This window comes from Argopecten irradians, chromosome 2 (genome assembly GCF_041381155.1).
Source record: "Argopecten irradians isolate NY chromosome 2, Ai_NY, whole genome shotgun sequence".
Taxonomy (NCBI): Eukaryota; Metazoa; Mollusca; class Bivalvia; order Pectinida; family Pectinidae; genus Argopecten; species Argopecten irradians.
The window spans coordinates 71,210,092-71,227,905 of NC_091135.1; the positions used below are offsets into that span (position 1 = coordinate 71,210,092).

The following is a 17,814-nucleotide window of genomic DNA, read 5'->3' on the forward strand; positions in this document are numbered from 1 at the left end:
TAATGTACTACACTATATCAGTATTTATGGTACATAGAATATATTACACTATATCAGTATTTATGGTACATAGAATGTACTACACTATATCAGTATTTATGGTACATAGAATGTACTACACTATGTCAGTATTTATGGTACATAGAATGTACTACACTATGTCAGTATTTATGGTACATAGAATGTACTACACTATGTCAGTATTTATGGTACATAGAATATATTACACTATGTCAGTATTTATGGTACATAGAATGTACTACACTATGTCAGTATTTATGGTACATAGAATGTACTACACTATGTCAGTATTTATGGTACATAGAATGTACTACACTATATCAGTATTTATGGTACATAGAATGTACTACACTATATCAGTATTTATGGTACATAGAATATATTACACTATGTCAGTATTTATGGTACATAGAATGTACTACACTATATCAGTATTTATGGTACATAGAAATGTACTACACTATATCAGTATTTATGGTACATAGAATGTACTACACTATATCAGTATTTATGGTACATAGAATGTACTACACTATGTCAGTATTTATGGTACATAGAATATATTACACTATGTCAGTATTTATGGTACATAGAATGTATTACACTATGTCAGTATTTATGGTACATAGAATATATTACACTATGTCAGTATTTATGGTACATAGAATGTACTACACTATATCAGTATTTATGGTACATAGAATGTACTACACTATGTCAGTATTTATGGTACATAGAATGTACTACACTCTTATGTCAGTATTTTTTATGGTACATAGAATATATTACACTATGTCAGTATTTATGGTACATAGAATGTACTACACTATGTCAGTATTTATGGTACATAGAATGTACTACACTATATCAGTATTTATGGTACATAGAATGTACTACACTATATCAGTATTTATGGTACATAGAATGTACTACACTATGTCAGTATTTATGGTACATAGAATGTATTACACTATGTCAGTATTTATGGTACATAGAATGTACCTACACTATGTCTACATATCATGTACATACGCGCTATATCAGTATTTATGGATACATAGAATGAACTACCACTATGTCAGAATATAAGGTACATAGAATGTACTACACTAAATTCAGTATTTATGGTAACATACATAGAAAATATTCCACATATACTACACAGTCATTTATGGTACATAGTGAACTACAGTACATTTATGGTACATAAAAAAAACTACACTATGACAGTATTTATATAGTTACATAGCAATATACTACACAATAATGTACCTCAGTATTTATGGTACATAGAAATGTACCTACACTATATGGTCATAGTAATGGTACTATTCACTATATCAGTACTTATGGTCAGAGTATTTATGGGGTACATAGAATGTATTAGTACTACTACACTATATCAGTTATTTATGGTACATAGAATTAGTAACTATACACTATATCAGTATTTTATGGTACATAGAATGTACTACACTATGTCAGTATTTAGTGGTACATAGAATGTATTACACTATGTCAGTATTTATAGGTTTACATTAGATATGTATTACACTATGTACTCAGTATTTATGTGGTACATAGAATTGTACTATTTCAGTATTTATGGTACATATGTACTACAGTATCATGGTCATGTATATCAGTAGGTATGGTACATAGAATGTACTACACTATGTCAGTATTTATGGTACATAGAATGTACACTACACACTATGTCAGTATATATTCACTATGAGTAATGGAAAGAAGAATGTACTACACTATATCAGTATTTATAGGTACATAGAATGTATTACACTATGTCAGTATTTATGGATACATTGAATGTATTACACTATCATATTATGGTCAGTGTTTTATCAGTACATAGAATGTACTACACTTAATATCAGTATTTATGGTACATAGAAATGTACTAGTATTTATGGTAACATAGAATGACTACAATCAGTATTTATGGTACATAGAATGTACTACACTATGTCAGTATTTATCGGTACATAGAATGTAACTACACTATCATCAGTATGTTATGGTAATAGTATGTACTACACTATGTCAGTATTTATGGTACATAGAATTGTATTACACTATGTCAGTATTTATATGGTACATAGAACTGTTACTTACATATTTTATAATCATGTAATTATGCACTTTACAGTAATTAATGAGTATGTACTACACTCATTCAGTATTTATGGTACATAGAATGTACTACACTATATCAGATATTTATGGTACATAGAATATACTTACACTATAATTCAGTAGGGGTTTAAACATAGTTATGGTACATATGGAATAGAATGTACTACACTATGTCAGTATTTATGGTACAAGAATATACTACACTATATCAGTATTTATGGGTACATAGAATGTACTACTTAGTCACTATATCAGTATTTATGGTAACATTAGATAGATGTACTACACTATGTCAGTATTTATGGTACATAGAATGTACTACACTAGTACTCAAGTCATTTATGGTACATAGAATGTACTACACTATATCAGTATTTATGGTACATAGAATGTACTACGCTACACTATGATGTCAGTACTTTATAACGGTACATAGAATGTACTACACTATGTCAGTATTAGGTACATAAATTACTACTGATATCAGTATTTATTGGTTACATAAATGTACTACACAATGTCAGTAATTATGGTACATAGAACATATTACACAATGTCATAATTATGTTACATAAACTATACACTAGTCAGTATTTATGGTACATAGAATGTACTACCTATACAGTATTACACTATATTCACACAGTGTCATATTTGTACCATGAAAGTACACTATATCAGTATTTATGGGTACGAATTACTACACTATGTCAGTATTTTTACATGGTACATTCAGTAATGTAGAATGTACTACACTATGTATGTGTCATGGTAATTGTTTAATTACACTAGTCATACTTTATGGTATAAAATTTACACACTATATCAGTATTGTATTACGATAGGTATTACATAGTAATGGTACATAGTATGTACTACACTATGTCAGTAGTTAGGGTTACATAGAATAAATTATCTCTATGTCATATTTATGGTACATGTACTATTTATAGGTATTTTATGGTACAGTGTAGAATGTACTACACTATATCAGTATTTATGTACATAGAATGTACTACACTATATCATTATTTAGTACATAGATTACTACACTATATCAGTAATTTATGGTACATGAGAATGTACTACACTATGTCAAGTATTTACGGTACATAGAATGTACTCTACACTATATCCAGATATTTTATGGTAGCACATAGAATAATATTACACTATGTGCTCAGTATTTATGGTACATAGAATTTAATTACACTATGTCAGTATTTTAATGGTACATAGCGAAATATTACACTATTATCAGTATTTATGGTACATAGAATGTTTACTACACTATGATCTAGTATCTTTTATGGTACATAGAATAGTATTACACTATACTCAGTATTTATAGTACATAGAATGTACTACACTCTATCAGTTTTGTGGTAAGTAGTGTTATAGAGTATACATAGATATGGTACATTGTATACATACACATGTCAGTATTTATGGTACATAGAATGAGAACTACACTATATCAGTTATTTATGGCGTACATAAATGGTATTACACTATGTCAGTTTTTATGGTACATACTATGTACTACAACTAAGTCAGTATTTTTTTGGTACATAGATTAACTACACTAGTATCAGTATTTATGGTACATAGAAGTATATTAGCACTATGTCAGGTATGTATCAGTAACATTAGAATGTAACTACACACTATGTCAGTATTTTATGGTACATACGAAATATACTACACTATGTTCAGTATTTATTGGTACAATAGAGAATGTACTACACTATATCATAATTTATCGGTACAATAGAATGATACTACAGTACGCTATGGTAAATAGGTATTACTACACTAAAGTACACTATTTATGTACTACAAAGAATAAATTACACTATATCTGATTATGGTACATAGAATGTACTACACGAATGTCGAGTATCAGTCTTTATGGTACAATACAATGTACACTACACTCACTATGGCACGTATTAGAATGTATGGTCATAATGATAGAAATGTACTACACTATGATCTCAGTATTTATGGTACATTAGAATAGTTACTACACAGTCATCACGTTGTATTTATGGGTACACTATAGGAATGTGTACTACACTAACACTATGTCAGTATTTATATGGTACATAGAATATATATTACTACTATGCTGCATATTTATGGTACATAACGAATGTACTACACTATATCATGTATTTATTAATGTATATCAGTAAGTAATATATTAGTAACTATAGAATGTCACTTTCATATTTATACCTAGAAGTACAGTATTTATTAGAATATTACTACAATTAATCAGTATTTATGGTACATAGAATGTACACTATTCAGTATTTTATGTACACTACACTATGTCTTCAGTATTTATGGTACATAGAGATGTAACTACACTATGTCAGTATTTATAGGTACATAGAATGTACTACACTAATATCAGTATTTATGGTACATAGAATTTATTTACACTAATGTCAGTATTTATTGGTACACATAGAATGATTTTACTACACTAATATCACGTATTTATGGTACATAGAATGTACTATACACTATACACTATGAACAAGAATGTATATCAGTATTTATGGTACATAGAAAGGTACTCACACTCTATGTCAGTATTTATGTTACATATTATGAACTGACACTATACTCCAGTATTTATATGGTACATAGAATGTACTCATACACTATGTCTAGTATTGTATGGTACAATAGAATACATGTACTACACTATATCAGTATTTATGGTACATAGAATGTACTACACTATATCAGTATTTATGGTACATAGAATATAGTTTACACTATATCAGTATTTATGGTACATAGAACACTGTACTACAACTATATCAGTAATTTATGGTACATAGAATGCGTAACTACACTATCATCAGTATTTATGGTACATAAAAATTGTACTACACTATATCAGTATTTATGGTACATAGAATGTGCAACTACAATATATCAGTATTTATATGGGTAACATAGAATGTCAATTACACTATGTCAGTATTTATGGTACATAGAATGTACTACACTATCTCCAGTATTTATGGTAACACATAGAATGTACTTAACACTATGTCAGTATTTATGGTATCATAGAATGTACTACACTATATCAGTATTTATGGTACATAGAATTACTAACACTATGTGCCAGTATTTATGTGTGAAAATAAAATGTATTACACTATGTCAGTATTTATTGGTACATAGAATAGTATACTACACTATATCAGTATTTATTGTGACACTAGAATGTACTACACCTATATCAGTATTTATGGTCTACATAGCACTATATACACTACATCAGTATTAGTATTAAGCATTTTTGGTATCATAGCAATTGTACTACACTATGTCAGTATTTATGCGGTACATAGATAGTACTGACACTATGTCAGTTATTTATGGTACATAGAATCTGTTACTACACACTATATCAGTATTTATGGTACATAGAATGTACTACACTATGTCTATATCAGTATTTATTATGGTACATAGAATGAGTACTACACTATGTCAGTATTTATGGTACATAGAATATATTACACTATATCAGTGTTTATGGTACATAGAATGTACTACACTATATCAGTATTTATGGTACATAGAATATATTACACTATATCAGTATTTATGGTACATAGAATGTACTACACTATATCAGTATTTATGGTACATAGAATGTACTACACTATATCAGTATTTATGGTACATAGAATGTATTACACTATATCAGTATTTATGGTACATAGAATGTACTACACTATATCAGTATTTATGGTACATAGAATGTACTAACACTATGTCAGTATTTATGAGTACATAGAATGTACTACACTATATCAGTATTATGAGTACATAGAATGTACTACACTATATCAGTATTTATGGTACATAGAATATATACGACATATGTCAGTATTTATGGTAACACTAGAATGTACTACACTATGTCAGTATTTATGGTACATAGAATATATTACACTATATCAGTATTTATGGTACATAGAATGTACTACACTATTATCAGTATTTATGGTACATCAGAATATATAAACAACTATGTCAGTATTTATGGTACATAGAATGTACTACATCTATATCAGGATTTATGGTACATAGAATGTACTACACTAATCAGTATTTATTGGTACATAAAGTATGTATTACAGCTATATCAGTATTTATGGGTACATAGAATGTACTACACTATATCAGTATTTATTGGTACATAGAATTATATTACACTATGTCAGTATTTATGGTGGAGTACATAGAATGTACTACACTATATCAGTATTTATGGTCTAGAATAGTACTACACTATGTCAGTACATTATTGGGTACATAGAATTTACTACACTATATCAGTATTTTATGGTACATAGAATGTACTTACACTATATCAGTATTTATGGTACATATAATGTCCTACTTATTTCTATTCAGTATTTATGTCAGTACATAGAATGTAACTACACTATATCAGTAGATTTATGTACTACATTAGAATTTATTACACTATGTCAGGTATTTATGGTACATTTGTACTTATTACACTATGTCAGGTATTTATGGTACATAGAATGTATACTATACACTTTTATGGTTCATATTTATGACACTATAATATACATTACACTATATACTAAGTCAGTATTTATGGTACATAGAATGTCTACACTATGTCAGTATTTATGGTAGGTACATAGAATGTACTTCTACACTATATCAGTATTTATCGTACATAGAACATGTACTACACTATTTCAGCTATTTATGGTACATAGCAATGTACACACAATATCAGTACCTATTTCTATACAATTAGCTTACTTTCTAAGTAAAATGTACTATTACTATATCAGTACTTATGGAACTAGAATAATTACACTATGTCATATTTATGGTACATAGAATGTACTACACTATGACAGTATTCAATGTCACATTTATGGTACGTATTGATATGTTCATACTTATGTCACATCGATTTATACACTATATCAGTATTTATGGAACATAGGAATGTACTTACCTATATCAGTACTTTATGTATGCATATAAAGTACTTACACTATGTCAGTATTTATGGTACATAGAATGTACTACACTATATCAGTATTTTTATGGTACATAGAATGTACTACACTATATCAGTATTTATGGTACATAGAATGTTATTACACACTATATCAGTATTTATTGGTACATAGATTGTACTACACTATATCAGTATTTATCGGTACATATGAATGATACTACACTATATCAGTATTTATGGTACATAGAATGTACTTACACTAGTATCAGTACTTATGGTACATAGAATGTACATACAATCTAATACTGATAGTACTATATCAGTATTTTTATGTCAGTATTTATAGAATCATACACTATAATCAGTATTTATGGTACATAGAATGTACTACACACTATACTCATATTTATGGTCAGTAAATATTTACACTATCATAGTATCTTATATAACATAGAATATAATGTCATATATCAGTATTTATGGTACATAGAATGTTATTACACATATATATCACTATATTTCTACATCGGAATACTAATCCGTACTTATGGTACGTATTTAATCTCACAATATAACTTATAGCTTTTCAGAATTGTACTACACTATATCAGTATATATTACACTTGCGAGGCTTTGGTCACTATACGCTACTACTAGCCCGATTTATGTTACCAAAAACTGCATGTTAACATTGAATGTTGCGTAAGGTAAATCTCGTGCAACGTAAAAGGACTACTTTTTTTTTAAAAAGAAACACATTGGCTTTTGTTTTACATTTTTGAACTGCAAAACATTTACGTGTATAATTTTGTTTTTCATAGAATTTTGGGAAAAATGTAAACAATATATACATTGTTTTATATTTATATATATTCCAAAACATTATTTAAATTAGCAATAGTAGAAAGAAACGGAATAATATCCCGACCGGGGTATGACGTGCTTTCATTTTGTTAAAAATGATGGGTGTCAAATGTAAACATTACCTCTGTGCCTATGTTCGTCCTACGATCGAGTCTTTGAGGTAGACGGGTGTGAGACCCCCTGATAGAGGTCAGTTATAAACATATCCTCTTGTCTTTGTTCTTTGAGTATTTAATCATGTGTATTATAAAACATGCACCGCTAATAATCCACGTGTTGACAGTTCCGCCGTCACCACAAATACATTGTATCCATCGAACACAAGTGAATTTGTTTCATCTATCGATGGCGATATACTCTAAGCGTAGATTATATAATCACATGGCTCCCGATGTAAAACCGTCAAGTCAGACGACAATTCAAACACATTGAGCTACTTGAAAATCGGTGTTCGACAACTTCGGCAGTCCAGTGTGTAAGCGTGCGTCAGCTTCGCCTCGCTGCACAATAACGGTCACCGAGTTCACACATGTGGCCGTGTACAAATTCTTTATGTTATTACGCTATATATTAACTTTTAGCAAAATTGAATATATATTTAAAGTTCTGATCTGATTAAATAAAATTATCTCTGAAATTTACTTTGCTTGTCATGTTTATTTTACACTAAAATATTGAACTTTTTGTCGTCGCGGATTAATAATTCTACCTTGAGTGAAGCGTCATCATTCACTGTTCAATTGAGTAAGCTCTCCCACTTTTGTCCGACTTTTATTGAATAATTACGTCACTTTTTAATGACGATTTTATTGCATAAAATATAAATAAAAAGTCGTGTGTGTGTAAATATAGGGATTGGATTTTGTTTTTATGTTAACCATGCTTGTATGGAGCAATTCCTCTAAGAATATATTCAATATGGGGCGCTTAACGCGCCCCATAGTATATATTCTTAGAGGAATTGCTCCATACAAGCATGGTTAACATAAAAAACGAAATCCAATCCCTATTTATGGTACATAGAATGTACTACACTATGTCAGTATTTATAGTACATAGTACACTATGTCAGTATTTATAGTACATAGAATATATATATCATAGTTAGTGTACTACACTATATCAGAGTAAACCGTCCTACAATACATAGAATGTACTACATAGTACATAGATGAAACCGTCCTACAATATCATAGTAGAGTGGAGAAACCGTCCTAACAATATCATAGTTAGTGGAGAAACCGTTCTACAATATCATAGTTAGTGGAGAAACCGTCCTACAATATCATAGTTAGTGGAGAAACCGTCCTACAATATCATAGTTAGTGGAGAAACCGTCCTACAATATCATAGTTAGTGGAGAAACCGTCCTACAATATCATAGTTAGTGGAGAAACCGTCCTACAATATCATAGTTAGTGGAGAAACCGTCCTACAATATCATAGTTAGTGGAGAAACCGTCCTACAATATCATAGTTAGTGGAGAAACCGTCCTACAATATCATAGTTAGTGGAGAAACCGTCCTACAATATCATAGTTAGTGGAGAAACCGTCTACAATATCATAGTTAGTGGAGAAACCGTCCTACAATATCATAGTTAGTGGAGAAACCGTCCTACAATATCATAGTTAGTGGAGAAACCGTCCTACAATATCATAGTTAGTGGAGAAACCGTCCTACAATATCATAGTTAGTGGAGAAACCGTCCTACAATATCATAGTTAGTGGAGAAACCGTCCTACAATATCATAGTTAGTGGAGAAACCGTCCTACAATATCATAGTTAGTGGAGAAACCGTCCTACAATATCATAGTTAGTGGAGAAACCATTTTACAATATCATAGTTAGTGGAGAAACCGTCCTATAATAGCAGTCAACAAAGGGTTTAATAGTTGACAAGATGTATTTGACACAATATATAACGTTTATATTAGGTTCAAAAACACTTTTCTGCTACAGTATACGTATGATAAATATAACATGATATACATTTAAGACTTTTCTACTATAAAGTTAAGTATGTTTATAATGAGGGTGCTTATAATATAGTAAGTTTAAATTTTCATTCCGTATCAAGGTTCCAATATATAAGATGTCAGTAATATGTGTACACCAAATTAAGTGATTTTGTTGGTCCCCAGGGGTTTATGATAACCATGTCTCACTATAAATACAACATTAATTTGAGAATTTTGGTGCTTTTAGATAAATCAATAACATTGAACCGCCATTGTACCACCATTTACCTTCATAATGGATTCTTCAAAGTAATGGAGGGAGGTCGTTTGGAGGTCGTGTGTCCCAGGGTCATACTCCACTACAGACAGCTAAAATACAGGACAAATACAAAACTTACACATCTTATAAAGCTTATCTCATAATGTAACAGTATATCCCAGGGTTACACTCTTACAGACAGCTAAAATACAGGACAAATACAAAACTTACACATCTTATAAAGCTTATCTCATAATGTAACAGTATATCCCAGGGTTACACTACAGACAGCTAAAATACAGGACAAATACAAAACTTACACATCTTATAAAACTTATCTCATAATGTAACAGTATATCCCAGGGTTACACTACAGACAGCTAAAATACAGGACAAATACAAAACTTACACATCTTATAAAACTTATCTCATAATGTAACAGTATATCCCAGGGTTACACTACAGAGAGCTAAAATACAGGACAAATACAAAACTTACACATCTTATAAAACTTATCTCATAATGTAACAACTAGTATATAGATCTTAACAAATCTAACAATAATGGATTCTGGCAGTTGGAAGTTGATAGAACTTTGTTTTAATGCTTACAGATGTTCAGTATTCACTCCTCTTTTTTATATGGTATCAAAGTCTTCACTTGTTAGCTCGTGAGAATGTTTTTTGTTAAAGAGTTTTATCAGAGAACAGACCGTACCTTTGCGTCCATGAAGCTGAGAAGAAGTGCGTCTCGATGTGCCCCTGGAAGTTTGACGTGCTGCATGGACATGATATTCCCAAACAAACTGAATGTAGCAAGACTCTCGAGTTTGTGTTTTTTCTTGCCCTCTATTTAACCATAAAAAAATCCTTTTAATACATAAGTGGATAAACAGCAATATTGAGTTCCTGTACAGGCTTTAATTACTGTAAATAGATTTATAAACTTATTAAGGATATTACCTCATCTAATGACTTAACTTCAATCTTTATATAACTTGACATTGGAAAATTTCTTTTTAATTAAAATAAGGCATTTAAATGATATTGTAACTTGACCATTATTTTACAATATCTATGAAGCATACCAATTATGTCTGTTGCACAAGAATGATGATTACATATGTAACTAACCTGTCCATTTTTCAGGGTTTTCATCATCCTAAAACAAAAACAATATTAATATAACACATTACAAAAGAAAGTGTGTCTGGAGTATCAATGTATAATGAGATGTACAAACACTTAAATAAATCCTTAACATTGGCAATAATTAGTCCCATACTAAAGTTCATTATCCAAATGTCCGAAAGTGTATTTATACAGATACTACACAAATGTCATTTTAACTAAATTCAGAAACAATGTTTGATGTGTGAATATTTAAAATTGAAGTTTAATTTAAACTTACGTCCGCTTCTGGAATAAGTCTGTAAACATCAAGCTGGTTCACAGCGGCTATCACCAGATTCCTTTCAGATGTGTTGAAGAAGTTACAGTAGACACAATGTTCGATCCCCGTGGAGGGGTGTGTCTGCTTGAAAAGTGCGTACATCTCACACTCTGGCAGTCCTCATTAACTCTTAAAACGAAAAAAAATACTCCCATAATCATACATTATAAGAGAAAGTAAGGAAAGGGGAATTAACTCTGATGGATCAAAACATCCTATTTATTAGTGGCTTTGTTTGAAAAGACCAGGAGACTCCTGACAGTAACCAGCCCAAAACAGCCAACATAAACATAATTTACTTTAAATGCCTTCACAGTTTTGACAACACATTACTATTCTTACATCAGGCCCATCTTCTGTTGTGAAAAATGCGGGCCGGTGGCACCGTAAGTAACTGTATCTATGAAAATTATGCTTCCTTTTCCATGCGTTTAAAATCTTACCCTGTCTTTTATTGAAGAAATAGTTTACTTGAGACACTGACGATGTCTTTACAATCGTTATTTTCAGAATTCATAAGTAGTGTGTAATGTTCACAAACAATGCAAAATCCAGCATGAGAACTTCATAGGCGACGCCATTTTTTGGCGCACTAACACCTGCGCGAGACAATTTGAGAGTGGCATTTAGCGGCTCGGGGCATAAACAAGGGAGATAATTAGATTTCTAATTCGGGTTTTATGTGAAATGATAGTAGATATCAACCATGTACATCGATGAAGGAAAATGAAATAATTGCCATAATGAAATTTACTCATTCATTCTATTTATTTTCATTCAATCAGATTTTTTTGTTTATTTATCTATCTATCTATCTAGTTATTTACTGTATTTTAGGATTAATTAGTGTTAGGGTTATATATCTAATGAACGGATTATGATGTTTTTAGACTGAACTGTAAAACGAGTTTGCTAATTTTGTAGAGTAAAAATGTTTAAACAGATATTTTTTTCATAACGCGGATCGTCTTATGTTCCCCGGTGTCGACCTAGTAGTTGGCTATCACTACATGTAGCTAGCCACACGCAAAACAGTGAAGCGGGGGGGCAGGGGGGGGCAACTGCCCCCCCGTTCCCCAGGACGGGGGGGCAAACATGTCTTTTTGCCCCCCCCCATTTTCGCCGACTGAAATTTTCTAAAAAAGCTTATTTGAAAGAAAAAAGGGTCCTCCTGCACATTTTTCGTACTTCATTCTAGAAAATTTTCCGCTGCGCGGCGCATTTCCTAAAAGGTTCAAGCACATAATGTCAAACCTTAAATTGTAAAAATTCAATACACACAAACTAGACTAAAATGTCCATCAAGGGATTCTATGTACTATTTAAAAAAATGTCTCTTAAAAGATCAATTTGTTTATATGTCTTAGCGAGACAATTAATTCATTTTTTTCTGTTACACAACAATGTACCGATGGTGTGAAGCCGGTATATTCAGATCGAGTAGGGTTCCATAATGTTATGACGACACAATTATCATTTCTAAATGCAGGTAGCTTTAAATCGAAAAATTACCATGTTAAGAACGCTTTATAATCATTAAACTTTATCGTAAAACTCATCTCAGCCATTCTAAATCGTAATTTTTTTCCAGGGGAAGACCCCCCGGACCCCCTTAACACCGAATTCTCGCGCCTTTGCGCGCTTGCAAATTCATCAAAATGCATCGTAAAACTCATCTAAGCCATTCTAAATTGTAATTTTTTCCCGGGGGAGACCCCCGGACCCCCCAAACACCAAATTTCTCGTGCTTTCGGGCGATCGCAAAATCATCAAAATACATAAAACTCATCCCGGGGGTCACCCTCAGACCCCTAATAAAACACCAAAATCTTGCGCCTTCGACGCTCACACGCTAATTTGGCCAATTTGCGTATTCGTTAATTTCCTTTTAGCGACCCCACTGTCTATAAATGTGTACAAGGATTAAATTTAGTGATATATGAAAAATGTACATAAAGCATATATTATATGGTTTGGGAGTTGAATTAATCTCCTCCTGTAGGTGTGGCGGGGGGGGGGGGGGGGGGTTACAAAATATTGAGGACCTTTGCCCCCCCATGACGTTGGCTATCACTACATGTAGCTAGCCACACGCAAAACAGTGAAATTAACCTCCATTATTAATATACATTTGATTATTTCAGCTTATAAAGCCTTCTCCGATCAACATGATGATATTTACAAGTGATGACTTAGGTATAAATAATATTTGAATTTAACACACGCATAATGTACATAATAACATGATATACAATTATATCATGTTCCAAGTCTTCTGCTGGACTTCATAAATTACTGCACAAGTTCAAATACACAACAATTTACTTCCATAATGTCATATTTTGAACTAAAGTGGGAGGTTGTTGTAAAGGATACACATTTTAATCAGCAGCTATCAATGCACAAATGTGTGCGTACTTTCAAAACGCCAGTTTACAAGTGATTTAGGTCGAATGCTTCTAGGAGCCTTTTAATTGTCCCAAGAAAATCAGTGTAAAGTACAAAGTGGAAAATCAAACGAAAGGGAGAACCAAATGCGACAGAAAATGGATGAACAAAATGAAAACGCATATCAAAAGGGGTCCTTATTAGATTTTCAGAAGGCGAATAAATACATTTTTGTAGAAGTTTTTGGGGTTTGGCTGACCCCATGGCCAGTTCCCTTCCTTTTTTGTTTCAACTAAAACATATATTAACGCTGAGTCAATATCAGATCCTCTGACCACAATATTCAACCAATCATTATCAACAGGAACACTACCAGACGACTGGAAGAATGCTCGAGTCTCGATCTGCCATTTATAAGAAAGGGGACAAAAGTAAGGCAGGAAATTATAGACCAGTTTCATTAACGTCAGTAATATGTAAAGTTCTAGAATCCATCATAAGAGAACATATAACTAAATTCATGAGGATAAATAACTACTTCTCGGATAAGCAATATTGTTTTATATCAGGGCGATCAACATCTAAACAACTACTTGAAGTATTCGATAAATGGACTGAAGCTATGGGTAAAGGACACGTAATAGATTGTATTTATATGGATTACCAGAAAGCTTTCGATACGGTTCCTCAAAACAGATTAATCAACAAACAACATTCTTATAATTTTTCCAATCAAATAATCTCTTGGATTTCGTCATTCTTAATAGGTCGACAGAAAAAAGTATCGGTAAACGGCATAGATTCCGAATGGACCAACGTAACATCAGAAGTTCCAAAAGGTTCTGTACTAGGCCCAAATATTTCGAATAATTGAAAGTAATCAAGATAGCCTAGATCTTCAGAAAGACTTTGACACTATGTGTAAGTGGAACGACACTTGGCTACTAAAGATGCACCCTGGAAAGTGTAAGCATATGAGGATAGGCAGGACACGTAGCAGGAACCACAATGAAACTGAACGATTTTATCATCTCAACGGAAACAACATGCAGAAAACCATCCAGGAAAAAGACATAGGGAAAAAGACATAGGAGTAATTATAGACTCGGAATTAACTTTTGATGAACACATATCAGAAAAAGTTAAGAAAACAAATTCTATGTTCGCACTTCTCAGAAGAACTTTCCATTTTATGGATAAAGAGTTATTTATTCCCCTATACAAATGTTTAGTAAGATCTCAGCTCGATTATGCCAGTCCTGTATGGGCACCACATCTACAAAATAGAGGATGTTCAAAGAAGAGCAACTAGATGTCTCCCAGAAATGAAAAACATGAACTACCAAGACAGGTTGAAGAAACTAAATTTACCAACGCTAGCCTTCAGGAGAATCAGGGGAGATATGATCGAACTATATAAGATAACAAGTCATTTCTACGATAAAGAATGTTTCAATGCCATATTACTTTGGAAAGATGCATTAGACCGCAATAGTACTAGAGGACATACGAAAAAATATTCCCAAAACGATCAACAGCGTTAGTCAGAAAGAACTATTTCGCTATAAGTACTGTAAATATTTGGAATGAACTGCCAGAACATGTAGTATCAGCAATTAATGTAAATTCTTTTAAGAATAAGTTGGATAATCACTGGAAGACTCAGGAACTTTTTTTCAATTACAAAGCAACAATATCATAATACCACAATTTTGTATGATGTGTACAGATTATAAATGCATTTATGACTTATGTAATATGTATCTGTACGAGTCTGGTATAGAGGACTCATGATTGTCCTGAACCAGAATAAATCTTATCTTATCTTAACGATAATGTTATAAGATAGGAGAAACGATGTTTAAACGTAATGTACATGTCAATAGGCTCATGATTGTTTTCTTATTTGTGGAAAGTGTTCCTATTAAAAACAGTATGATAGTAATGATTCCTGGCAGCGTCTGGCCATTCATAGACCACTAGCCTTCTTTTCTTTCATTGTCCATTGCACGAATTATGAAGAATATGTAAATTAGGGAAAATAAATTACCTGGTCTGTCAGATAATGCATAAAAGTAATAACTTATATCTTTAAAAATGTTCATATACATTTTTAATTGGTCTTAATTCAAAATATGATATTACCAACAAAAAAATAATAAACTAACATGTTTACTTAGCTTCAATTATTTTCTGGAAAAAGTATCAACTCCTCAGAATGCAGGATTTATTAGCATTAATTCAAGAGATTCTGTGTGCCTTGGCGGCCCCCAGACCCCGCCCTTCTTAGCTTTATGCCCATGTAAATATTAAGGTATTGGTATTGCAATTCTGTAAGTAACAAAATGGAAAAATAAAAAAATAAAAATTGAATTTAAAATTGGACACTTAACATGAAAAACAATACATAAACATCCTTAAATGGCTTCAATTATTTTCTGGAGAAAGTGTTCATAAAAACCTCAGAATTCAGGATTTTTCGAGAGCTTCTGGGGGCCTGAGCGATCTCTTTTTCCCACCCCTTCTAACCCGAAAACCTGAATCTGAGATCATTGGTTCAAATAAGTGATTTAATGTAAAATATTCAAATTAATATAACTTATGTTAGAATTTGTGATTTTAAAAATGCATTTTTTAAATTAAAATAAGACACCACAATCATACTGTGATTCTTACGTGTAGGACACGCTTTGTGATTCTTACGTGTAGGACACGCTTTGTGATTCTTACGTGTAGAACACGCTTTGTGATTCTTACGTGTAGGACACGCTTTGTGATTCTTACGTGTAGGACACGCTTTGTGATTCTTACGTGTAGGACACGCTTTAAACTTGATTGCAAAAATGATATGAACAATTAAAACGGCACTTCATCTATTTTACCTTTATTTCTAGTGAGATCAATGAGTCGGAGAACGCGTTAGGGGTCCTGACTAAACATTCTTACTCTCTCTTGTTTATCATTGTCGGCGTTTAGTCGAAATAATTTGAATCTTTTAAACTTTCTAATCATTTTGTCATTTCCCTTATAAAATTCTGCTCAATACCATCGAAAGATTTGATAAAATAAATCAAAATTAGTGTCTGGTTTCCGGGTTAGCGATATAATAGAATCGATGTAATGGAACGATTTCCAATGTATTTAGTGTATTACCTTAATAAACTGTTCAATACATATCGTTAAAAACGGTTAAAAGAAAAAAAGAAGGAAACAAAAACATTTTTATCACCAATTTCTGTTCACACGCAAAACATGGATGTGTTCGTGGCAATTCTATCGTACACACTTGCTGGTACAGTAAATCTCTAGGGAGTTAGTTGGAGCTACCTTTTTAGATTGGTACAGTAAATCTCTAGGTAGTGTAGTTGGAGCTACCTTTTTAGATTGGTACAGTAAATCTCTAGGGAATTAGTTGGAGCTACCTTTTTAGATTGGTACAGTAAATCTCTAGGGAGTTAGTTGGAGCTACCTTTTTAGATTGGTACAGTAAATCTCTAGGTAGTTAGTTGGAGCTACCTTTTTAGATTGGTACAGTAAATCTCTAGGGAGTTAGTTGGAGCTACCTTTTTAGATTGGTACAGTAAATCTCTAGGTAGGTAGTTGGAGCTACCTTTTTAGATTGGTACAGTAAATCTCTAGGTAGTTAGTTGGAGCTACCTTTTTA

The 17,814-nt window shown here is 31.9% G+C and overlaps 1 protein-coding gene across 1 annotated transcript in view; it reads right to left on the minus strand.

Annotated features, from left to right (window-relative positions):
* Positions 1-12,360, minus strand: part of LOC138312926 (cleavage and polyadenylation specificity factor subunit 1-like) — an 85,151-nt gene extending 72,791 nt beyond the window's left edge. The window contains 6 exon segments of the mRNA XM_069253637.1: positions 9,920-9,954; positions 10,340-10,420; positions 11,028-11,158; positions 11,444-11,471; positions 11,721-11,891; positions 12,206-12,360. Coding sequence (XP_069109738.1) covers positions 9,920-9,954; positions 10,340-10,420; positions 11,028-11,158; positions 11,444-11,471; positions 11,721-11,864 — 419 coding nt within the window. The 5' untranslated portion in view covers positions 11,865-11,891; positions 12,206-12,360.
* Positions 12,361-17,814: the final 5,454 nt, after the last annotated feature.